At 32.9% G+C, this 25,295-nt stretch overlaps 1 protein-coding gene across 2 annotated transcripts in view; it reads left to right on the top strand.

Moving 5' to 3' along the window:
- Nucleotides 1-25,295, top strand: part of Col24a1 (collagen type XXIV alpha 1 chain) — a 373,492-nt gene that overhangs the window by 222,601 nt on the left and 125,596 nt on the right. The window contains exons 26-33 of one of the 2 annotated variants that reach the window (XM_048814986.1): nt 7,910-7,963; nt 9,275-9,328; nt 10,868-10,921; nt 12,522-12,575; nt 16,755-16,808; nt 17,129-17,173; nt 17,297-17,341; nt 19,661-19,690. In XM_048814986.1, the coding sequence (XP_048670943.1) occupies nt 7,910-7,963; nt 9,275-9,328; nt 10,868-10,921; nt 12,522-12,575; nt 16,755-16,808; nt 17,129-17,173; nt 17,297-17,341; nt 19,661-19,690 (390 nt within the window). The remainder of the gene's footprint in view (nt 1-7,909; nt 7,964-9,274; nt 9,329-10,867; nt 10,922-12,521; nt 12,576-16,754; nt 16,809-17,128; nt 17,174-17,296; nt 17,342-19,660; nt 19,691-25,295) is intronic. The other variant, XM_015504738.2, reaches the window with a different exon arrangement.

Genomic DNA, 25,295 nt, shown 5'->3' on the forward strand with positions numbered 1-25,295 from the left:
TTTGGTGCATAAATATTGATAATTGTTATGTCTTGTTGGTGAATGGTTCCTTTTAACAGTATATAATGTCCTTCCTTATCCCTTTTGATTAACTTAGTCATGAAGTCGATTTTATTTGATATGAGGATGGCCACCCCTGCTTGCTTACGAGGACCGTATGCATGGTGTATTTTTTTCCAACCTTTCACCTTCAGCCTGTGTATGTCTTTTCCAATCAGATGTGTCTCCTGAAGGCAGCATATTGTTGGATTTGTTTTTTTAATCCATGTTACCAGCCTATGTCGCTTTATTGGAGAGTTTAAGCCATTAACGTTTAGAGTTACTATTGATATATGATTTGTACTTCCAGCCATGTTTGATTATTTATCTTTTTTTTTTTAATTTAGGTTGTTTCTCCATGATTAGCTTTTCCCCCGCCCTCTGTCTTTACTGAGGCACTTCCCACTGTTGGTTTTGGTTATTGTTTTTCATTTCTTCCTGATTCCCTCGGTCTGACTATCGCGCTCACGGGAGAGCTGGGAGGGTCCCTTACGGGAGAGCTGGGAGGGGCCCTTAAGGTTTCCCCGCTGTGTGGAGAGGAAGGGCTAGGGGGTTACACACCTGCCGCCGCCGGTTTCAATGAAGTTATCTCCTCTGCCGCATTCTGGTGACGTCAGTTCTGTGCCATGGTGGTATCCCATGCAAATGGCGACAGTTCGTTCCCTTTGCTGGGTGACCAATGCAATGGGTGGGTCCTGACTGGCTCTCCCAAGCCCTGTCTCAATCCTGTGGCCACTGCCTATGAAGGCTCGATTGGTATTAACCTCCGCAGGTTCAGAAGGGCCGACCAGTTGTTTCAGTGGGATCCTTTAGTGCTGAGTCACAGTGGTTTGTCTGCGAGACGCAGGCAAATGGGAGCTTGAATTCAGCCGATCCGGGCTCCGTGTGTGTTCTGAGAGTCCCAGACTGTTTGCCCCAGATCCACATCAGCTCAGCATTGCCTAGTGATCCTGAGCAAACAGCATTTAGAAGGTTTACAACTCCCTATGCCCGCATAGCTGAAGAGGTCAGAGACTTGATCTCTCCGCGCCCGCTGCCATGTTGGATCTCTCAACACACATTTTAATTCACTGTATTTTAGGATAACATTGACTGTTGGAACAAGTAAACTTGATTTTTTTGTTGGCTTAACACAGTAAAAAGTTATTTTTGTTCATGTTAGTAGTCCAATGTCAATGTCCCTAGGTAGCTTTCCCCTACAAGATGATTAAGAAAATCAGGCTCCTTTTTCATGTGGCTCCACTATCCTTAGAGCCATTAGCACATAGGGTAAAAAGCAATGAAGAAAAGCACCTGTTTATCATGTAAATAAAAGCCATATTTCATCAATCTTAAAATGAATATTGCTTCAGTCATCCTAGACTAAGTTATGCTATAGTATGAAACAACCTCAAAATATTAGTGCCTTACAATAACAAAGGTTTATTTCTTACTTGTACTCCATCCACTATGGGTTACCTGTGGCTCTGTTACATGTAATGTGTATTCTCATAGGCTTAAGGAGCAGTGTTGTTTGGTACATGGTTAGTTTCATGGCAGAAGGAAAAAACAAACTGGATATTTTAAAAATAGGGAGATATGTCATTTCCCTACACATTTCTGTTTGGTCAAAATAAGTTATATAGAGAAACCTGATGTAAGTAGGATAGAAGATTGTATTTTTCCTATGGTGAGAGGCCCTGCAAGTTACGTGGCCTAGTCTGATATCAACAGCACAGGCATATGTAATCCTTCTACAGAAGGGAGCAGTGAATGTTTTGAACAGTAACACGTCTACCATACTTATTTTTCTTGACATAATAACATTTTTTAAATTAGAATATTTCTTACAATCAGTGGTGAATTATAATTACTTGGCAGATTTTTTCCTTTTAGAGGTACAAAAAATATCAATACATCTTACAATTAATTACATGTTAAATGTAATGAAGTTTATATACTTCATCTCTAATGTATTCATCTAATTCACCTATTATTTACAAATGTGCAGATAGGTCCAAATTAAGTAATAATATGTATTTTAAAAGTAAATAAATTTAAAGCCTGTATAGTCCATATTTCTTTCCACTTACTATTTTTGTCTATAGTAAAATGAACTATAAAAACATTAGGAAAAAAACCAGAAATTTTCAAAGATAATCAATGGAATATGATAGAGAAATAAGCCACTATAAGTAGGGCACCATAAATCAATGGGGAGAAGAAGTATATAGTATTTGAATAGTTATACTAGACAAAGGCACCAAACCTGGAAATCTGTATGTAACAAAATGAAATTAAACCCCTATCTCTCACCCTGCACAAAACTCAAAGTGAATCAAGGACCTAGGCATTAGACCAGAGACCCTGCACCTACTAAAAGAAAAAGTAAGCCCAAATATCCATTATGTTGCCTTACGAACCGGATTCCTCAATTAAACTCCTAAAGCACAAGAAGTAAAATCAAGAATCAATAAATGGGATGGTATCAAACTAAAAAGTATCTTCACAGCAAAGGAAACAATCAAGAATGTGAAGGGAGAGTCTACAGAATAGGAGCAAACTTTTGCCACCTATACCTCAGAGCATTAATTTCCAGGATATATAAAGAACTCAAAAAATTTAATACAAAAAAAAAAATAACCCAATTAATAAATGGGAAAAGGAACTGAACAGACACTTTACAGAAGAAGAAATATAATCAGGTCAACAAATATATGAAAAATGTTCAACATTTCTAGCAACTAGAGAAATGCAAATTAAAACTACATTGAGATTTCATCTTACTCCAGTCAGAATGGCAACTATCAAGAATACAAGTAACAATAAATGTTGCAAGGATGTGGGAAAAAAGGTACACTCAAACATTGCTGGTGGGACTGCAAATGGGTGCAACCAATATAGAAACCAGTATGGAGATTCCTTGGAAAACTTGGAATGGAACCACCATTTGATCCAGTTATCCCAACTCCTCGTATATTCCCAAAGGACTTAAAATCAACATACTATAGTAACACAGCCACATCAATGTTTATAACAGCTCAATTTATAATTGCTAAACTGTGGAACCAGCTTAGTTGCTCTTCAACAGATGGATGGATAAAGAAAATATGGTACATATAGACAATAGAATATTACTTGGCCATAAATAGGAATAAAATTATGACATTTTCTGGTGAATTGATGGAACTGGAGACTCTCATGCTAAGCGAAATGAGCTAATTCCAAAAAACCAAGACCAAATGTTCTCTCTGATACTCAGATGCTGACTCCCAATAGGTAGGAGTGGAGGGCTAGAGGGAGGAGCAGAGGTTCACTGGATTGGACAGGGCAAAATTGGGGGAATTGAGGGGAATGGCAATGGAAAAGACAGTAGAATGAACTGAACACCACTTTTCTATGTTCATATGAATACACGACCATTGTAACTCCACATGTACAACCACAAAAATGAGAAGTTATACTCCATGTATGTATATATGTCAAAATACATTCTACTGTCATATATAACTAAAAAGAACAAATAAAAAAAGAAATTAAAAGTTAAAAAAACTGAAATATATAGTATTTGAAAAATTGAATTACTATATGGAAAAAAATTGGATCCCTATCTCACAATATGTGAAAATTGGACTCCAGATAGATTAAAGACATAAATAGAAAAGCTCACACCAGGAGAAAATAATGCCCATTACTTAATGACAAAAAAAATAGAGAAATCCTTCATAAACAATATGCAGAAAATACAGATAATAAGTCCACAAACTGTTGGATATGATGACCTCAGAATTAAAGATTGCTAATTATGAATGAAGGTTGTTAAAAATAATCTCACAGATGAACAATCACAAGAAGGAATTTAGAACATCTAAAATCAGCAAGGAGTTTATACCCTTAAATATATAAGAATCCATATAAATCATCAGGAAAATATAGAAAACCTCAGTCTAAGTAACTTTTTAACTTTACTTAGCTCCAGTTATGGAGGTTCAAAGACATGATATCAGCATTAGTCCAGGTCTGGTGAAGACCTTGTGGCAGATGGTATTGCAGTGGCAAGAATACATATGAAAGGGAGCCAAAGAGTAATTCAAGGGTCTGACTTGAACTTTAAACAATTCAGTCTCATGAAAACTAATTCAAGGCCCCATGAGAACTCCCTTAATCCCTGCCAAGGGAAGTACCCCCCCACCCCCACAACCAAAGATTATTGGCCTAATTCTTTTTTTTTCTTTTAGTTTTCAGTTTTCAGTGGACACAACATCTTTATTTTTTATTTTATGTGGTGCTGAGGATCGAACCCAGTGCCCGCGCATGCCAGCAAGCACGTTACCGCTTGAGCCACATTCCCAGCCCCAGCCCTAATTCTTAAAGTTTCTTACTTGCCTCCCCAAATTGCCATCTTAGGGACCAAGCTCTGACACATTAATCCTTGGGGTTAGATCACATCCAAACCATAGTATTTTTCTGCTCAGTTCAGTCACATCATGAGTTAGCAAGTTATTTTTTCCCCTAGATCAAAACTGTATCCAGGTTATATTATTTTGTTTACTATGTCACAACAGATATCTCTATATCATTGTTCTTGCTCAGATGTGTTTAACTGTATTAGTCAAGGTTATCTATAGAAACAAAACCAATAAGATATGGATATAGGTAGATTGGTTTCTTACAAAGAATGGGTTTGCATAATTATGGAGGCTCAGAAGTCCCACAATTGGCCACTTGCAAGCTGGAGACCTTGGAAAGCCAATGGTGTAATTCCAGTCCAAGTCCAAGAGGCTGAGAACCTGGAGAGCCTATGGTTCCTTTCCAAGTTCAAAGACCTGAGAAGCAGGAGAACCAGTGGTATAAATCTTAGTCTGATGGTAGGACACTAATGTTCCTGCTCAAGTATTTAAGCAAGGAGCAAATTCTCCTTTCCTCTGATATTTTGTTCTATTCAGACTCTCAAAAAGATTGGATGAAACCCAATCACAGTGGGAAAGGTAATTTGCTTTATTCAGTCAACCTAATCTTATCCAGAAATACCTTACACTTAGAAATAATTTTTAACCAAATAGCTGAGCACTTGTGCCTAGTTACCTTGACACATAATTTTAACCATCATAAGTCTACTCCTATCAACTTGACACCCAAACACCATACTTAATCTTAAAATAAAGACAATAAAAAAAGTTAATCTTCTTAATGTTTTAATCTCCTTAAACCATATGTAATCTTCAAATAAAGGCAATAACAAAGCTATAATTCTGTCTACCCTGATGCAACTATGCTGCCTACAATCAAGAGCTCACTAACCCCTTATCTAAAAGAGAAGGTAAAGTCCTTGAGTGATTTTTATTTTTATGATGTAAAATTAACAATATCTAAATACTAGGATATAAAGTCAATACATTCTGTGTAATGTGATAAAGGAATGAGAGGAAAAAACATATTTACTGTACATACACATATTCATAACAAAAGAAGGAAATTCTGACGACAATTATTCTCTGTTTCTAAAACCAGTCAGATGATTGTGATAGGTATTTAAAGCTACCTTCTTTCACTTCAGTGAGCACCTCATCTGGTTGAATTCTTTACCTGGTGAGTTATTGTGGACTGAATGTTTTTATCTTCCCCCAAATTCATATGTTGAAATTCTAATCATCATTGTTTTGATTTTAGGAGGTAGGGCCTTTTGGAGGTAATGAAGTCATGAGGACTCCACAATCTATGAACCACTGTACAAACACTCAATAGATGCTGAATCTACCAGTGCCTTGATCTTAGATTTCTAGGCCTCCAGAAATGTAAAAACTGATGTTTATTATTAAAACCACCCAGGCATGGACCAATAATTGCCTCTGAATGAAAATATCTGCTCACATAAATTTAAAAACCACAAAGGTAAATTATGAGATCACGCTCAATAGGATATAAACAGTAATATTAACATAGTGTGTAAGAGTAAAGATTAGCCCTGTCCAAGAGAAATATAATGCAAGTCCCAAATGAAAACCATATACATAATTCTAAGTTTTCTAGTGGCCACTTAAAAATATAAGAAGAAGTGAAATTGATTTGAATAATATTTCATTTAAAGTAATACATCTAAAGCATTACTTTAATCAGTATAGGGGCTGGGGTTGTGGCTCAACTGTCAAGCACTCACCTAGCATGTGCAAGGCGCTGGGTTCAATCCTCAGCACCATATAAAAATAAATAAATAAAACAAAGGTATTGTGTCCAACTACAACTAAATGTGTGTGTGTGTGTGTGTGTAAAATCAGTGTAAAGAATCATTAATTAGGTATTTTACATTTTTTCTGGATAAGTCTTCAAAATCTGGTCTCATTTACAGTACATATCAATTTTGCTTGCCACAACTCAAGTGCTCAATAGCGACTTAAACTCATCCATACTATTTAAACTCCTCTGCCTCAGCAAGCTGCTTAATTCATCTTCTTCATCTGTCAAAGGGGATACTCTGATAATTCTAACAAATAAGTGCTTGTGAGAATTGAATCAAACATATAGAAAATGCTTAATTTATGTTATATAGCCATCAATTGATACCCAGTTAGCTAGATATTGATATGGATTAGAACATGAATCTGTATAGATAAAATCATGCCCCATATATTAATTTTGGTTAGATTTACCCAGAAAGCTAATTTTTATGATTCTGTGCTTTTATATACAAATAAATATTATTATATGAAAATCTAAGTAGTCTTTACTTGATTGCTATGGAAAAAAATGTTTCCTATGTCTTTAAATAAAAGTAGAAAGTAATTTTCTTATAACTTTAGACAAGAAAGAGATTTTCTAAAGTTTTTTCTGTTATTCCTTTTTTTTTTCTATGGTGCTTAAAGGAGAAATAATAGAGCATACACAAAGACAAAGATAGATAAACTTTGAAATTGTGTTACCGATTGCTTCCTTTCACTTTTTCTGACACATCAAATTCATTCATTAAGCTATTTGTACTACCTAATATACTCTTCTTCCCTTCTTTGCTTGGCTGGCTGGCCTTTTTTTCTTCCTCATATTTGTTTGTTTGGGGTACTGGAAATTGAAACCAGGGTCACTTAGCCCCTGAGCCATACTCCCAGGCCTTTTTTTATTTGTTTCTTTGAGACAGGGTCTCACTAAATTGCTTAGGACCTTGCTAAATCACTGAGGCTGGCTTTGAACCTGTGATCCTCCTGCCTCAACCTCCTAAATCACTGGGATTATACCCAGCTTAAGTTCTTCTCTGACCATCTTTGCTAAAATAGCCTTCTCTTTTTTTCTCCCCATCAGCCTCATTGTTTTCTCTATGAGCTTATATCACAATTTATAATTATTCAGTTTCAATTTAGTTGCTTTCATCTCTGTATTTCAAGACTTTTGACCCATGAGGGCAGGGATTAAGTTCTGACTTGGTGACTAATGAAATATCAGCAACCAGCACAGTGCCTGGCACAGGCATTTACTCATTTCTTGAGTAGATGAATGAATTAATGAGCACATACTGTTCTGTCATGTATTGAGGTGCTTTGAAAAAAAAGTCATAGAAATTATTTCTTAAACTAATATATGTCCACATCAAGTAGATGTAAAAACTGCAGGAGTTTTATAACATTCAGTGAATCATCAATTCACAAGGGCAGATATTATAATTGAATTTGAAACTCAATGCCTCCCAATATAGTGCCTGTCAAACAATGCCCCCCCACACACACACACACATTTGATGGAGTAAATTAATTTTGATATGAAGTCATAGGCTACATACCTATATGAGGAGGAATTTTACTACAAAATAAAATTCACAATGACTAGAAAGAAACATTAATTATGGGTGATTTAAGATAAGGATGCTACAACAGAATGTAATATGTTATATTTTTTCTCCTAAAAGGGACCTGTTGGCTTACCTGGAGAAGTTGGGATAACTGGAAGCATTGGTGAAAAGGTAATTTCTTTCCTTTTTTTTGTTTTTTATAGTAAGAATTCTAAGCTAAATTTAAAGGAGACTTTCATATGCTATTTTATAATAATTAGAAATCACTCATAGCTTTAACATATTACCTCTACTGAAACTCTTAAATATATTAAAATACAGCTAATAGCATATTTACTTCTAATTTTTAAAAGAGTATATTTTTAGTTATAAATATATGGTCCTGAAGGAAGTATGAAACAGTCTTCATATATGGTTAAATATTCTTTAAATCTACTTTATGATTGCAAGCCCCCTATAGGAAGCAATTTTGAAAGAGCAGTTACCAATTTACCTTTCTCTTTCCCCTGTCTCATATATTCTTGTTCCTATTCCATTCTTACTGTTTTCTTTGTCTAGTGTTATCTTCTCTTATTTATTCAAAACCAAACTGATGGATTTCCCTCTGTTTATTAAAAATCAAACTGTTGGACTCAGTTAAACTGCCATCTTCTCTACAAAGCCTCTCCAGACTCCCTTTCTTTCTTCTTTCCTGAAGTTAAAATAAGTACTACACTGTTTAAAATTTAGTTGTAAAAAGGAAATTCAGTTGTCCTGTAATTGTTTCATCTTTGTTAACATCACTTCTGTGGAATTTATGTTTATTTAAATATCTCTCCTAACTCTCATTTAGTACAAAATGCTTAATACTTACTGATTTTTTTAGTTAACAAAAAGTGAGATAATTAGATAATTTTATAATGTTTTCACTCTGACTTAGTTACTTCTATGTTGGGTTACATCTTCTACATTAAGGTTTTGACAATTCTAAGAATTTTATTGTGGATCAGTTTTATCCTTTTAATCTGTTAAAGTAGATTTCATTGTAATGATTTTCCAGAATTACTTCTGTGGCACTTAATTATGGTAGACAGACTCAAGAAATAAAATTTTGTTCAATGGTTATATAGATTAATTTTTCAGTGTGCTTTCATACTTTCACTATTCTCATACTTTGTCTCATAAAATTGTAAGCACTTCTACTTACAAAACTTTAGTATATACATGCTTAATATTAAGTTCTGTTCAACCATGATTTCTGTTTTCTTCATTTTAATAAGACTTTTAGTATTTTTTCCTTAAAAATATCTTAAGATCGTTTTTATTGTACTGTAAGTCTTGCAATTTAGAATAAAAATAAAAAATTTGTGAATTTAAAAACTACTTAAAATTAGGATGAGATGTGCATTTTAAGGTATGATTCTGATGACTTTCTAGCCTTAGCTCAATTATGATTAATTAACATGATTCAGTGTTATTGTTTTTTCTTTCTTGTTTTAAAAGGGAGAGCGTGGAAGTCCAGGCCCACTAGGTCCCCAGGGGGAAAAAGGTGTTATGGTAAGAGATAAATGATTTTAAAAATGTTTTTGAAGAAAATAATGAAGGTAAACATTTCAGAGGTAGAATTCCCTTGCTTGAAAATTAAGTGAAAAATGCTACAGTTATAATAAATTTCTATTAGAATTTTCTTTTAAACTGTTTTATCTTACAGAATGCCATGTGGCAAGAAGTCACTAAAAGCATGCATAATTTAGAAGAATTAGATCATCATAAATTGGCAAAAATGGATTAAGAAAAATCCAATTAGAATTCTACTTATTCTCCTACAGTTTATAATTCATGTGGCACATATAATCACTGCCACTTTTCCATGAGTTTGTGGTCATGAGGTCATTTTTTGGCACCTGAAAGCTCAGTATCCAAATTTATCTTACTCTCTTGTTTCTTTAAGATAGTAACAGCTGAAAAAAATTACATGTGTTGCATTTTTTAATTTTTTTTTTAAGAAAAGCTCTGTAAGCACTAAAAAAATAACAATATCATGGCATTTGCAGGCAAATGGATGGCATTAGAGCATATTATGCCAAGTGAAGTTAGCCAATCCCTAAAAAACAAATGTCGAATGTCTTCTCTGATATAAGGAGGGTGACTCAAAATGGGATAGGGAGGAAGAGCATGAGAAGAAGCCTACCTCTAAATAGGGAAGAGAGGTGGGAGGGAAAAAGAGGGAGAAGGGGAGTTGCACGCAAGATGGAAGGAGAACCTCATTGTTATACAGAATACATATATGATGTTTTGATGAGAAAAAGAAAAAAAAGTGTGTCACATTAGATTGGATAGAGAGAAAGGATGGGAGAGGAGGGAAGGAGTAGGGAGGATAGGAAGGGCAGCAGAATAGAATAGACAATATGATTGATGTATGTACATTCCATGTATGTATTATATGTCAAAATACATTCTGCTGTCATGTATGACTAAAAAAAATAAAAATAAATCGTATGGTTAAAAAAAAAGAAAAGCTCTGTAAGATTTTTTTTTTAGCTATCTTCCATTTGCTTTTAGCTAGAAAATTTAACATAAGACTAAACTTCAGGAATCATTACTTCTTGAAACCATTCTCAGAATCAGTGTTAATAACAAAGTATGTTTCTTCTAAAATTTAAAAGGTAAAAATATTTATACACAATCATGTTTCTTAATTATAGAATTCCCTGCCCTTTCTCAAAAAATATGATTTCTTAATGTATATAACATAACAAACACCCACGCATACTATACTACTTAAGATACTATAATCTGCAGAAGATAAAATGATTTTTCTCTTTCAGTAGACTGTAATATGTGACCTACTTAGCAATTTTCTTTTCCAGGCAAAGACCCTCTAATAAATGAATACATATCTACGCAAACATGTTTTGAGTTCTGCGGTCTTTCTGTAGAAATCTTTCCTGTGGCCTCTTTTATCTTGGATAGGAGAGGAAGAGCTTATCAAGTTATCTCTTTTTTTGGTCTATTTATAATTGCTGGTTTATCCTCAGTGAAAACAATTAAATGCAATAGAGGTTTTGTGTTTTTCATATTATACTTAAATCATAGGGATATCCAGGTCCTCCTGGGGTTCCAGGATCCATGGGTCCTTTGGGATTACCTGTAAGTACTGAATATACTGTATGTATATATCCTTTCTAGAATGTCTGCTTTAATTTAAACCCATCACTTTTGTTATGCTGCTTTTTTTTTACTTCATGTAAAATTCATGTAAAAAAGTCATATAAACTAGTGGTGACTGCTGCTCTCCCTAATTATACAAAACAGCCTGGACAGCATCTTGAATTTCCTCTCCCCTACTTGGCATGTAAACCAACTTCAGTTCTATAACCTAAAGTAAAAAACAGCTAAACTTTCTTTATAATAATTACATATATAAGAAAACAGGTCACTAATCAAGACTAGAGTAAGATCAAATGGACAAAAAAATCATAAATTTCAACATATTTTTCTTAGAAAGTAGCAAATATTCTCAACCAGTTAAAATTAAGAGGAAATATACCTTTATTAAAATTTAATAAATATACCTTTATTAAACAAAAGTTGAGGTTTGAAAATATTCCATATGTTCTTTACAGAAAGATAATGAAATTCTTTCCCCTGAAGAGAGAAACTTTGCTTATCAGAAATTGATAGTTATTGTGGACAGGAATAAGAAAAAGATCAGTCTTGTAATCCCCTGGGCAGAACTTTTTCTATCACAAATGGTGTATACTGTTTTGTGATGCTTCTGTTTTAAAAATAGTCCTAATTTTCTAGTATATTGATAGACATGTTGTTGGCTTCTAAAATCAGGAAGACTTGGGACTGGGGCTGGGGCTGTGACTCATAGGTAGAATGCTCGCCTCGAACGTGCGAGACCCTAGATTTGATCCTCAGAACCACATAAAAATAAATAAGTGAAGTAAAGGTATTATGTCCAACTACAACTAAAAAATAAGTATAAAAAAAATCAGGAAGAATTGTCTGGGGCACAGTTATCAGTCTCTTTATTCAGATAGATAGATAGATAGATAGATAGATAGATAGATAGAAGATAGATATCAAATCCTAAAGTTTGGTCCATTTTTATGATACTGAATGTTTATTGGTAAATTTTATTTTCCAAATAAGTCTTTATTAAAGACTATAAAGTATAAAACTAATTCATTAAAATTGACTTAATAAATTGACTTAGTAAACTTAATGTCCATTACAGGCTGTTTCTTTTGACATGCTAATTTAAAACATTTATAACCTTCTTCATAGCTTCAGAAAAGAATCTATTTTTATGTAATGAAGTTATCATAAATATATAGAACAATAATAAATAATTGTTATAATTTATAATAGTCATTGTTTCTTGGTTGGCCATGCATATCAGACTAGTCTAGAAGGCTGAGTATCTCCTCCTTCCTTCACTCCAGGGGTGTTCCTGCTATAAACTCTTTGGTCAATCAATATTAAATAAGCCCTCCATCTTTGTTTAGGGTATAAACATCTAAAAATGACATTTCTCCAGATACTAGACTATTTCAAAAGCTAAATATTAGTGCAACAAAATGTGGTATTTTATAATTAATACATATTTTAAGGAAACCGATTAATTTTATTTTTAAAATTTCTAAGGTGAATTATATTATGTGCTAAGAAAGATTATGACTACTTTTCTGATAGCATTCCTATGAATTCTATGACTGATTTTTTAATTCATAACATGTAGGGTCATGTGGGAGCAAGAGGACCACCTGGGAGTCAAGGTCCTAAAGGCCAAAGAGTAAGTAATACAGTTAAAGAAGTACACTAACCTTAGAAAAATCACCTCATAATGATGTGTTCAATAAAAATAGCTCCATACCTTGGATACTTATGCTTAGATATTGCCAGCTTTTCCCTGTTTTCATTTTGAACTATCTTCATCTAATATGGACTGACTACAAAAATTCTGAATGTTGGCCCCTTTGAGGAAATGAATACCTTGTAGAATAAAGCAAACTTAGTTAGTATTTACATTTAGATTGAATGCTAGGTTATACCTGGAGCACTCCAAGTGACAGATAAAACTTCCTCTATGGTTTCCTCTCCTGAAGTAAGTTTATGGTAAGAATCTCTTCTCCCAATATTGCTGATAATGTTAGTTTTTCTAAATGGAACATTTGGTTCCAGCTGTGTAAATCAAGAGCCAGAAAAGTCTGCTGGCTCATTAGTGAGGCATGTTGAGTGACTTAAAATTAATAGTGAGATCATGCAAAGATAGATATGGTTAAAAGGAAATATAAATATATGAGTCCAAGTTACAAAGACATATTTTCTGTAAGGGCTGTTTCCTTCATTCATAGATACTTAGCCTATTATAATTTATTATAGGGGTCATAGAAATGGGCTTGGAATTCTCATAAAAGTCTTCCTAAATGAATATACAGTATGTGTTAATGTTTTAATTAATCATGTTTTTTTCTTTTAATTTAAGAATGTAATGGTCCTGTCTCCTATCATCTAATGCGTTTGGGACTAAATTGTTCATTCACTTATTTGGATAACTTTAGGTTTATCGCCTACCTTTCAAGTAATTGTTACTTTACAAAACATGCTTTGTTTACATACTTGAGCTATCAAACGTTTACTCTCGTTTTGAGAACCCATTAATAGCTCAGTGTAGCCAAATTTGACTTTCCCAAGAGAATAAACAAAAGACTAGATTTTTTATCTAGCTAAGAGAGCATCCAGGAAATATTTTAATGCAGTTACTTTTTTTATTTCATGCCAAATTAGGTACCTGTTGTAATGATATTTGCCTAATTTTCTTAGAGCTTGTCCTAAAGCTTATTTTGCCTAAGAGTCAGAGTAAGCATATACACTAACCAGTCCAGAGGGAACTTGACAATGCTGATAAAGCTAAGCCTTTAGTTAATTAGTTCACTCTTGCCTAAAGCATAGAGAATATCAGCTTTTCCATGAATTCTGCCAGATTTAAACCCATAACTAGCAACTTTAGCCTTATGACCTTTAATTAATGTAACTGTATTACTTAGGTCTTTTTTTTAATTCAATCTGGTTATCTTTATCACTGTAGGCATAGAAATTTCTCTTTCTTTGTTCCCTGTGTAATCCTGGGTTAGTAAATGAAATTATAAATGCGGGAATATTTTTAACATAAAAGCATTTTTAATGTAAAACAGTGACAATGAGTGGTGAATTTTGGAGGGAGTTCATTTCAGTTACAGTCGTTTTACTTGTGAATGTTTCATATTTTTGTATAAGCTTTTGCTAAGTTTCAAGTCCTCTATTCCAACCTGAATTCACTTACTAACAAAATTTAGCCTTTTCTTTTTAACACGTGCAAAAATATAAACTTTCTCAAGCACAATTATTCAAAGTCCTTGGTCATTTAGAGTCAGGCAACTCACTTAGTATCAATCTGGTTATCTTTTTTTTTTATTAATGCTGGCAGTTAATCAGTAAGAATATATCTAAGAAACACATAGAAATTTGGGGTGGCAGAGGGATTTTTAAGTGCTTGCTTACCAGTAGACACGTTTTTGGTTTAGACTTTGTTTTCTGTCTAAACCAGTTTTTAGAATTTTACCAATCATTCCTTTTCAAAATTTCTCAGCCGTCTTCTTTTGTTATTCAAAAAAAAAATTTAGCAGTGTTTCTTACAGGCAGAAAAAAGAAAACAAGGCACTGAAAATACCAGAGAAAAAAAATCAATGTAGATTGCTGAAATTTTAAAATGACGGGAATTATTAGAGCAAAATCTTGACGGCCCTTCACACTTTAAACTTCATTCTTTAATCATTAATGTTTTCTAATTTTCAGTTACTTAACTGTTGAATATTCCAAGTGCACCCCCCTGAGCACTTCCACACTTGCTGTTTCTCTTGCCACAGTGACCTTTCCCAAGTTACTTGAATGCCTTGAAGTCTGATCTCCTATAGAGACTTCTCAGATGCTCTAGCTAAAATGGTACTCCCCACATTGGGTACTTTCTAGTACTGTAATATCCTTTAATTTTCTTCATTATACTTGAATACCTATTTTCATTTTATACTTCAATTTTAAATGCTTATTTTCTTGTTTATAAATTCAGGAATTTGTCTTTTCTCTCTATTGTGTACCCTGAGCCTAAAACAATGCCCAGTGTGTAGTAGGCATTCAGCAAATGTTAGTTGAATTAAAACTCATTTTGAAAATTATTGATCTATTTAATTGACTCTTTACTTCTCAACTTGACCTTCAAGGTCTTACACAATAAGACAGTAATTTAGTTTTCCAGTCCTATTGGAAAATAAGGCGGAAAAGGAAGTTGGGGACAGACTATGGAGCACCTTAAATACAGACTGAGAAGTTTTAAGACTGGAGATTTGGCTTTCACTTTAATAGGACCAGCAGAGCTGTAGATCCTCATGGAGTATAATGTTCTCTCCAAATCCATGAACATGCCCAAGCAGATCAAGGAATGCAGGTATCCTTATAGTAGGGAGGAAAAGAGTCCTATTATAGTAAACAGCTTTTAAAAATAAAAAGCTAAACTAAGACTTATCTCAGATGGAATAGAAGAGAAGGTGCTGAAGCCTAGGAGGATACTTCAGATGAGCAGGTTGTACTGGGATATTTGTATCACTGTTTTGTATACAAATATATGGTTCCCGATTCCCAAGTTATTTAAATATAAACTCCAATCCTTTTCCTTTTAAATCTGTCTTCCTTACCACATTTATTTTTTAAATAGTTCTCTACATGTTATCTATAACATGGCCAAACAAAGTCATTTTCATTCTTTGAATATCTTCTTTCATGCCTCTGCACCCTTTTCTCATACTGTCCTTCTAACTAGAATTCCTTCTGTTTTAAGTAATTCCATGAGAACTTGACTTCCAGCTGCCAGAGGATATCTACATTCCCATAATCAACATGTCAATGTTCTCTGTCTCTGAATCCTCCTTTAGGTTCCTGACATGCCCATCTCCTTGTATTACGATCACTTGTGTAATTTACCTTTTAAAATTCTATGTAATTGTGAGATTTCTTCATTTTGTTACAAAGATTTCTTCAAAATAAAGAAATCTCACAATTATGTATCTTCATAACACTTCATATAATTCCTTTTCTACAGCAGATCTTGGGTTAGAGGCTTATAGAACTGAATTAAGTACCTTTAAAAGGGGGACGCTAATATCTTGGGACTGGGGTTGTGGCTCAGTGGTAATGCGCTTGCCTAGCATGTGTGAAGCACTGGGTTCGATTCTCAGCACCACATACAAATAAATAAAATAAAGGTCCATCAACAACTAAAAAATATCTTTTTAAAAAGGCCTCTAATATCTTCAAAGGAAAGTTATAACTTAAACAGGACGGGACTTTTGCTATCAGTGCTTCTTTGCAACTAAGTATTGAATGAATATTAGGAAGTTATAAAATTACAGGAATATCTCCAACAACATTTCTGTATTCTTTCTGTGCCCCTGCCATCTTTTAGTAATCATTGTGCAGCAGGTGCAGAGTGTATACAATGCTATCAGTACTCATCTGCTAAGCTGAAGAGAAAAGCACCATTGCAAAAACATGAAACTTAAAGAGATTGTTTACACAAACAAGACAGCTACTTTTAGGTTAAGGTTTTTAAGAATAAGTCTTGTTCACTCTGACTGCTGAGTGAACAAGAAAGTGAAAAAAATGCCCTAAAAACAAACTTACAGCCCCCCAACAACTGTATCAGCTATTTTTGTGGTCATATAATTTTCTATTTGGCATAGAATCTTAAAAACATGGGCTGACTCACTTGTATAAAGAAGTTCAGCCATATGTCCAGCTGTATTCTCTTCTGTACTCAGAGCATAAATATAAGCAGGAGTTTATCAATTAAAAAGCACTATGTCTTTATCTTCCAGGACACATAGGAGTAAAAAAAGGAACAGTTCAAATTAGTAACATTTCAAATTTTTCCCATCTCTAGGGACCAAGAGGACCAGATGGTCTCCCAGGAGAACAAGGTATACAAGGTGTCAAGGTAATAATTTATTTCCTCATTTTATATGCAGATAAATTTTATTGAGCCCCATATCTTACTTATCCATAAAATGATGTGTTTCCTTACAAATGCATAGTTCTAAATTTTCTTAGTTTAAGTATTAAACATGTATAATTTTTACTACACACACACACACACACACATACACACACACACACACATACACACACAAATGTTTTCTTTTCAATATTGAACCACATACTTAATGTATTATTATTTTTTTGTGTGAATGTATGCTAGTATGTGTAAGGCCATAATTCAAATTCTAACTAATTTATCTGGTATTCATACTTTGTTAGGGTGAAAAAGGAAATCAAGGAAAAAGAGGGCCGCATGGTCTTATTGTAAGTAATGAAACATTTCATATTAAGTATGAACATTTTAAACCTTCCCTATTTATCTTGGTTCTTTCCCGTTATTTTGGGAATTGCCTTCTTGACCTAAGCTTTTTTTTTTTCCTTGATCAGGGTAAGACTGGAAACCCTGGAGAGAGAGGAGCTCAAGGGAAACCAGTAAGTCATAAAAAATAAGCTATGAACAACTTTTATCCACTTTTAGGGGTTGTGTTGAAATAATGTTTGGGGAGATTTGAACAAAATTATTAATAGTGTACAATGTAATGTCTTAATATATGAATACATTATGAAATTATCTACTTTATCATCTGACAGAATTATTGATTAGTATTCAATTTTTTAGACTAAGAGAACACAAGTTCTTTTCTTCCCTTTTCATCGTAGATAATTTTACTTGAGCAAGTTGCTTACCCCTTTTAGGTATTGGTTGTACCTATTTTTAAATTGGTAGTGATAACATTTCGATTTTACTATAGATATGGTAAATTAGTTTTTCTGTAAAAGCCATATCAAAATAAAGTGGTGTGAGAATATATATATATATATATACACATNATATATATATATATATATATATATATATATATATATATATATATATATATATGAAATATAATAAAGCTAAAACAAGAAACTTCTCTGAGGCCTCTTGCCTAGTTTCCTTATAACTCATCTTGAGTGCCTTTTTGACCTTCAGAGTGCAGAGCTATGTATGTCATCATGCTTTCCCATGGCTCTGTTCTAAAAGTTTTTAATAATTTATAAACTCAATAATTAATGTATTATATCAATAATTTTCTACCATCAGACATCTTACCAGATTACATATGCTTTCCCAAGGAACAAGTTCTATGAACATCCCTAGATAAGATTAAATATCTAAAAAAGATTCACATGTGTATACGTAAACATACGCAGATGATATTAGATATATATGACCATATGAACTGAAACGTATAGGTATTTTTAATTACTTTCATTCAGAATGAGTTTTTAATGATATTTTACTTGTCATATACATGTACATGTATACTTTAACAGTATGAAATTAGATAATAACATAAATAGATTGCAGCTGAGAGGTCATAAAAGTATAGGATAAAAATGTTTTATCTGCTATATTGTCACTAATTGTCACATTTTCTTGTTCCTTTTTGAAATCTGCTGCCCCCTGCCTGTTGTTTCCCACAATAGCATTATATTTGACTGGTCAAAGCTAAAATATTAGAGACCTAAAGAGAAGAAAATGACTTTCTAAGAAAAGAGCTTGTGTTTGGAATGTACTATTAATTAAATTCATTTCCAAAGAACATTCCTTGATTATTAATACTCACCACCTGTTTTTTTATTCAGTCAGGGTAAATCGTGTTCATGTAGATTGTGACCACTTTACTATATTATACACAAGGCTTGCATATTACAATTAGAGGAGGAATTTGGAGCTCATGTTAATTCCTCTCATTTTAAAGAGATGAGAACTAGAGATATAAAATTACGTACTCATTTTGTACATTGTTGACCTTTCTTACTCTTTAACCTTCATTTTTAGCTTTAGTAAATGCAATGTTTGATGTTTGACACTTTCAATCTAATAAAAGATACTAGAATTATTTTGTAATTTTAGCTTGCAGCAAAAAGTCTCCCAGACAACTGGAAGAATACATATACCTTTTAATTTAACCATGAATAACATGGTTAGACATTAATTAAATCATGAGTTTAGTATAGTTGTTAAGGTTTGCTGGATTCAGTATGTACATCTCCCACTCCTTGACTGAACTGAGATCTAGAAGAAGTGAGGAACAGTCAATCGAAAAAAAAAAAAAAAAGCCAGATAACCTAAAATATTTGTTCTATCTTTCAGAGTAATCTTAGTGTATTCAGTCCTTCATGCACTGTCAGCAGCAAGCAACAATAGGAGCATATTTTGAAGATCAGATTGACCTTTGTTCTTTGTGCCCCTAAAAATTACATAACCTTGCTTAAATTGTTTAGCTCTCTGTATTCTATTTTCTTTACCTGGAAAATAAAGAAACATAGGAGTTTTAGAAACCTCTTTCTTCTCTAAATTGTCATAATTCTTTTTTTAATTGATGCTGAGTATTGAACCAAGACCTTGTACATGCTAGACATATGCTGTATCACTGAGTTACACCCAGTGAAAACCAACAATACATACATTACTCTTGGTAGAGAACCTGTAAAAATATATTTATCTGTGGACTAACACCATTTCCTATACTTACCTTCCATCTACATATAGATCTGACTCAAAGGGAAATCAGGAAGAAAACTCACAATCCATTGTGTAATTAGGGTGATAAAGCATGAACAACTGATTTTGGTTTTTCAAATCATTTAAAAACTGTAAGAGTTGAAACACTACTGACTTGTTATCTAAATAGTCTATCAATTGATGTGATAAGGGTATAAAATTTTTAATTTTTTATTTCTCTATTTCTTTAATTCTGTCAGATTTTGCTTCATATATTTGGAAATTCTATTGTAAGTGCATTCACCTTTAGAACTATTGTGTTTTCCTGATCAACTGACCCTTTTTTCATTAAAGATATCCTATTTTTCTCTGCTAATATTATTTCCTCCTGGGAATACTGTTGTTTTGACATCTACTTTATTTAGTATTAGCTATATCGTCTCTCTAATTTTTTTATGGTTGCTGTTTACATGGCTGTTTTTCCATTAATTTACTTTCAAATTATGTGTGCCTTGATATTCAAATTGAATGTATTTCGGTTGAATCCTATGTTTTATTCTGACAATCCCTGTGTTTGTTGATGGTGGGGCACACCGGGGACTGAACCTAGGAATCTCAGACTTTTAATGATAGTGTTTGGTTCATTTCCATTTAATGTAACTATTAATGTGGTTGATACAGGTCTTTCATTTTAAGTTTTGTTTTTCTTTGTGCCCTCTTAGTTGCTGTTCAGTGCCTTCTTTTGGCATTGGATAATTTTTAAAATCCTATTTTTCGTTACCTATTGAATTTTTAGCTAAACTTCTCATTATTTTCAGTAGCTAGATCAGGTCAGCAGAATTTGTCTGCAAAGTGCCACAAAAAAAATTTTAAAGCATTCTATATTTATTTATTTGTTCTAATTAGATATATATGACAACAAAATGCATTTTGATTCATTGTATACAATTGCAGCACAATTTTCCATTTCTCTGGTTTTGCACAATGTAGCACCATATGTGCAGTCATACATGTAACTTGGATAATGATGTCCATCTCATTCCACTATCTTTCTTGCCCCTGTGCCCCCTCCTCCCCTCTCTCCCCTTTGCCAATCACAGTTCCTCCATTTTTTCCATCCACCCCCATTATGGATCAGTATCCACTTATCAGAGAGAATATTCGGCCTTTGGGTTTTTTTAGGATTGGCTTACTTCGCTTAGCATGATATTCTCCAACTCTATCCAACAAAATAAACATTTTACGTTAAATATTTAACATAAGTGTAAGAAACTTGTAGTCATATAGGCTAATTTACCAGCCTTCTATCTTTTAGACTATAATTATTTTATGTTTTACATTTATATGTATTATAAATCCCACATTGCATTACACTAATATAAATGAAATATACACTGTAGAAATATTTAGGAGGAAAATAGCATTTTATATTTACCTACCTATTTATCATCTCTGGTACTCTTTGTTCCTTTCTGAAGATCAACATTTCATTTTCCTGTAGACTATGGAACTTCCTTTAGATTTCTTTTAGTGAAGAATGCCAGTGGTTTATTTTCTTAGTTTTTATTTATGAAATGTCTTTATATCACATTTGTTCTTGAAGGACATTTTCACTGGATATGAGATGTATGGTTTTGTTTTTGTTTTGTTTTTATTCAGCACTAGAAAGAGGCCACTTTCTTTTTGCCTCCAGTATTTTAGATGAGATGTCCATGTTTATGTTTATTATTATTCTCCTGCATGTTTATATATCATTATGTAGTATTGGAGTCAGATATGTTGGAGGTCAAATACTGATTCTGCCTCTTACTAGATATTTTTCTTTTTATAAATTTTTAAATCTCTTTGAGCCTCCAATTCCTCATCTTTAAAAATGGAATATCTTTCATATTTCCAAAAAATGATTTTTATTCTAATGTGCTTGGCAAAGGCTGTCAGTATTATATTTATGGTCATCAATCTTATAGTTAGTGAGTTAAAGTCATGAACAAGGAGCTCTACTATGAATAATATAGTATTAGCATCTGAAAATTTTTTTAATTTTTTTATTTGTATATGACAGTAGAATACATTTATGCACTTTGATATATCACACATAGATGGGATATAATTTCTCATTTTTCTGAGTGAACATGTTGCAGAATCATATTGGTCATGTAGTCACATATATACATACAGTAGTAATATCTGTTTTATTCTACTATCTTTCCATTTCTTATTTCTACTATCTCTTCTCCTCCCCTCCCATCACTTCCCTCTACCTAATCTAAGTTAATGCTATTCTTCCCTAGGGCCTCCCGCCTTATTGTGAATTAGCATGCACATATTCGAGAAAACATTCAGCCTTTGGTTTTGTGGGATTGGCTTATTTCACTTAGCATGAAAATTCTTAAAGAGAATTTTTATTTGTTGCCAGCTATGCTTTTTCCATTTGTCCCTAATAAAAATGGAGAACATTTAAATTGCTTCTTAGCTCTGTAAAACAGCCTTTTGAATCATCAATAGCATTAAAGATATATAATAAGCTTGATATTATATCCAAACACATTTTACAAGGAAAATGGGACAGTCATTATTTCAAGTTCTGAAGTTTTACTATCTGTTTCAGTTTGTATATCGGTCACAGAGGGATCCCTTATATTGATTCTGTTTCTTAATTTAAGAATCTGAAATGAATGAAGAGTGTATGATTTTCATGACTGAAACCAGATTTTAACCAGCTAAGAGTCCATAATTTGACATATTTCCCTATCACTAACCATAGAAACTGAACAGAACATTAATGATTATAACATAGAAGATTATGTGATTCTAATAATTTTTAATACCTCTTTGAATTTTTTAAACTTTTAGTTGACATATAGTTATACACATTTGGGGGGTACAGTATAATTTTTCAGTACAATGTGAAATAATCAGATAAGAGTAATTCATGTGTCCATCACCTCAAACAATTATCATTTCTTTTTGTTGGGAAGATTCAGAATCATCTCTACCAATTACTTTTAAATATATAATTAAATATTGTCAGCCATAGTTACCCATAGTTACCCTGCACTTCCATGAGATTTAACTTTTTTAGCTTCTACCTATAAGTGAGCACATGTGGTATTTGTTTTCTGTGCTTAACTTATTTCACTTAATATGTAGTTCTCCAGTTCTGTCCATCTTGCTTCAAATGACAGGATTTCATTCTTTTCATGACTGAATAATATTCCCTTGGGTATTTATAGCACATTTTCTTTATTCATTCATCTGTTGACAGGCAACTAGATTGACCCCATATCTTGGCTTTTAAGGAGTAGTGCAGTAAAAAATATGGGAGTACATATCTCTTCAACATACTGGTTTTCTTTCCTTTGGATATATATTCACTGATGGAATTGCTAGATCATATGGTAGTTCTGTTTCTGGTTTTTTGAGGAACCTCCATACTATTTTCCATAATGGCTCTATTAATTTACATTCCCACTAACAGTATATGACAGTTCAACTTTCTTCACATCCTCATCAGCATTTGCAGTTATAAATATCCTTACTTCCAGTTTAGTATCATATTTTTCTTAACTTCTAGCTTTTAAGATAAAATGGTAGTTATGAATTGCTGTATAGTTATTAACATTTCTAAGGTCAACAGTATAGAAGATGCAACTTACAAATTGAAGCATTGTTTTATATATTGTTAGTAGTTATCAATGTCTGGCATTCAGTATGTACTGAGTAAATCTTTGAATGAAAGGACAAGGGAGCATACAGAATTTGGCTTAGAGTTCTATCTACCATTTTATAATGTATTTCATTATAAATGTATTTCATTAATACCTAATATATAAATGTATTTCATTATAATATATTTCATTATAAAATGAGACTCACTTTCTGGTACTATAGATTGTATGATGTAAAAATGAAATTAAATAAGAACTTAGAGGTCCAGTATTGTTATTTATAGCCATCTGGAGATCCTGATATCACTGTGCCTTGCCATATTTTAAGGGCACAAATCATAACTATTAATACATCACAAGGATATTATATTTGGAAAAAACTTTTTATATCAATATTAAAGGTGTAAGGAAATTCAAATTTAAAATAATTCTGGATAATCATTTGTCATAATAGAATGAGAATTAATTATAAGACTAGAAGTATATCAAAAAAAGGGCAGAGGGGTGGGAGGAAATGGGAGGGGGCAGGGTGGGTATTAGTAAGGATGGTGGAATATAATAGATATCATTATCCAAAGTACATATATGAAGACACGAATTGGTGTCAACATACTTTATATACAACCATAGATATGAAAAATTGTGCTGTAGATGTGTAATAAGAATTGTAATGCATTCCACTGTCATTTATTTTTTTAAATCAATAAAAAAATAAATGGTTGAGGGGGCTGTCCTGTCCACAGGGATATTTCAAATGAAAGAAATAAATATGAGTGCCCCTAAGAATGCAATATTGATTGAGGGGGAGAGAAGACATGGCAATAACATAAGCAATTGCTTGTTGAAGAGTTCAGATAGGCTTGGAGTGAAAATGTCTTACGAGAAATCTTTAAGATGTATTAATTAGTCACTGGGAGTTTAGAAAAATTCTGCCCAATAGGACTATATTGTGAGCTCAAAATGTAACCTAAAAATAGCATCTTAAAATACAATCATTTCTAAAAGTACACAGAAATAGCTAAAATAAAGAATATATTATTTTTAATCCCATATTAATTTTCAAATACTATTATGTAAGAATTAATAAATTTTTTCACTGTTAAAAAAAAGCTTCTACAATTCAATAACCAAGAATACAAAACAATAACAAACCTGTTAGTCATCTTTTCATCTCTGTGATAAAATACCATAGATAATCAACTTAGAAGAAATAAAAACTAATTTTGGCTCATGGTTGCAGAGGTTTTTAGTCCATGGTCAGTTGGCTTCATTGTTTTTGATCCCTGACAAGGCAGAATATCATGGTGAGAAAAATGCTAATTTCAGGGTGGCCAGAAAGTAAAATGAAAAAGGAAAGCCAAAAGAGAAGGAAGAAGAGGCCATGGATCCCCATATCCCTTTCAGAACCACATAACACCAATCCAGTGAAAACATGAGTAAATAACTTGAGTAAACATTTTGCCAAAGAAGATATACAAATGGCCACTAAGCACATGCAATGAGGTTGAACACCACTAGTCATTAGGTAAACGTAAATCAAAACCACAGTGAGATACTGTTCCACACACATAAGGTTGTTTTTGCTGGAAAGGAAAGGAAGGGAAGGAAAGGGGAATGAAAAGGAAAAAAAAAAACTCAGAAAATATGTGTTGGCAAAGATATGGAGAAATTTGAACCCTGTGCAGTTCAGTAAGGTTTGAATATCAGATGGTGAGGCTGCTATAGAAAACAGTTTAGTGTTTACTTGAGAAGTTAAACATAGAATTACTATGTGATTTATCAATTATGTTTTTAGTGTAATACCTAATAGAATTGAAACAGAGACCCAAATACTTGTGCACACATGTTCACAGCAGTATTATACACAATAACCAAATGGTGGAAGCAACCTAAGTGCCCACTGACCAATGAATAAACACAGTGTGGTGTGTACATACAGTGAAATTCTGATCAGCCTTTAAAAGGAAGAAAATTTAGACACATGCTATAAGGATGAACCTAGAAGACATTATAATGAGTGAAACAAACCAGACACAAAAAAACAGATATCATATGGTCTCATTTATATGAAATGCCTAGAGTAATCAAATTCATTCTACTTCAAAAAATAGAATGATGATTACCAGGGAGTTGGGGGAAATGGCTGTGGGGTATTTAGTGTTTTATTTATAAGCAGTTTCAGTTGGGCAAGATGGAAAAATTCTGGAGATGAACAGTGTTGATGGTT

The sequence above is a fragment of the Marmota marmota genome, unplaced genomic scaffold (assembly GCF_001458135.2).
Source record: "Marmota marmota marmota unplaced genomic scaffold, marMar, whole genome shotgun sequence".
Lineage (NCBI taxonomy): Eukaryota > Metazoa > Chordata > Mammalia > Rodentia > Sciuridae > Marmota > Marmota marmota.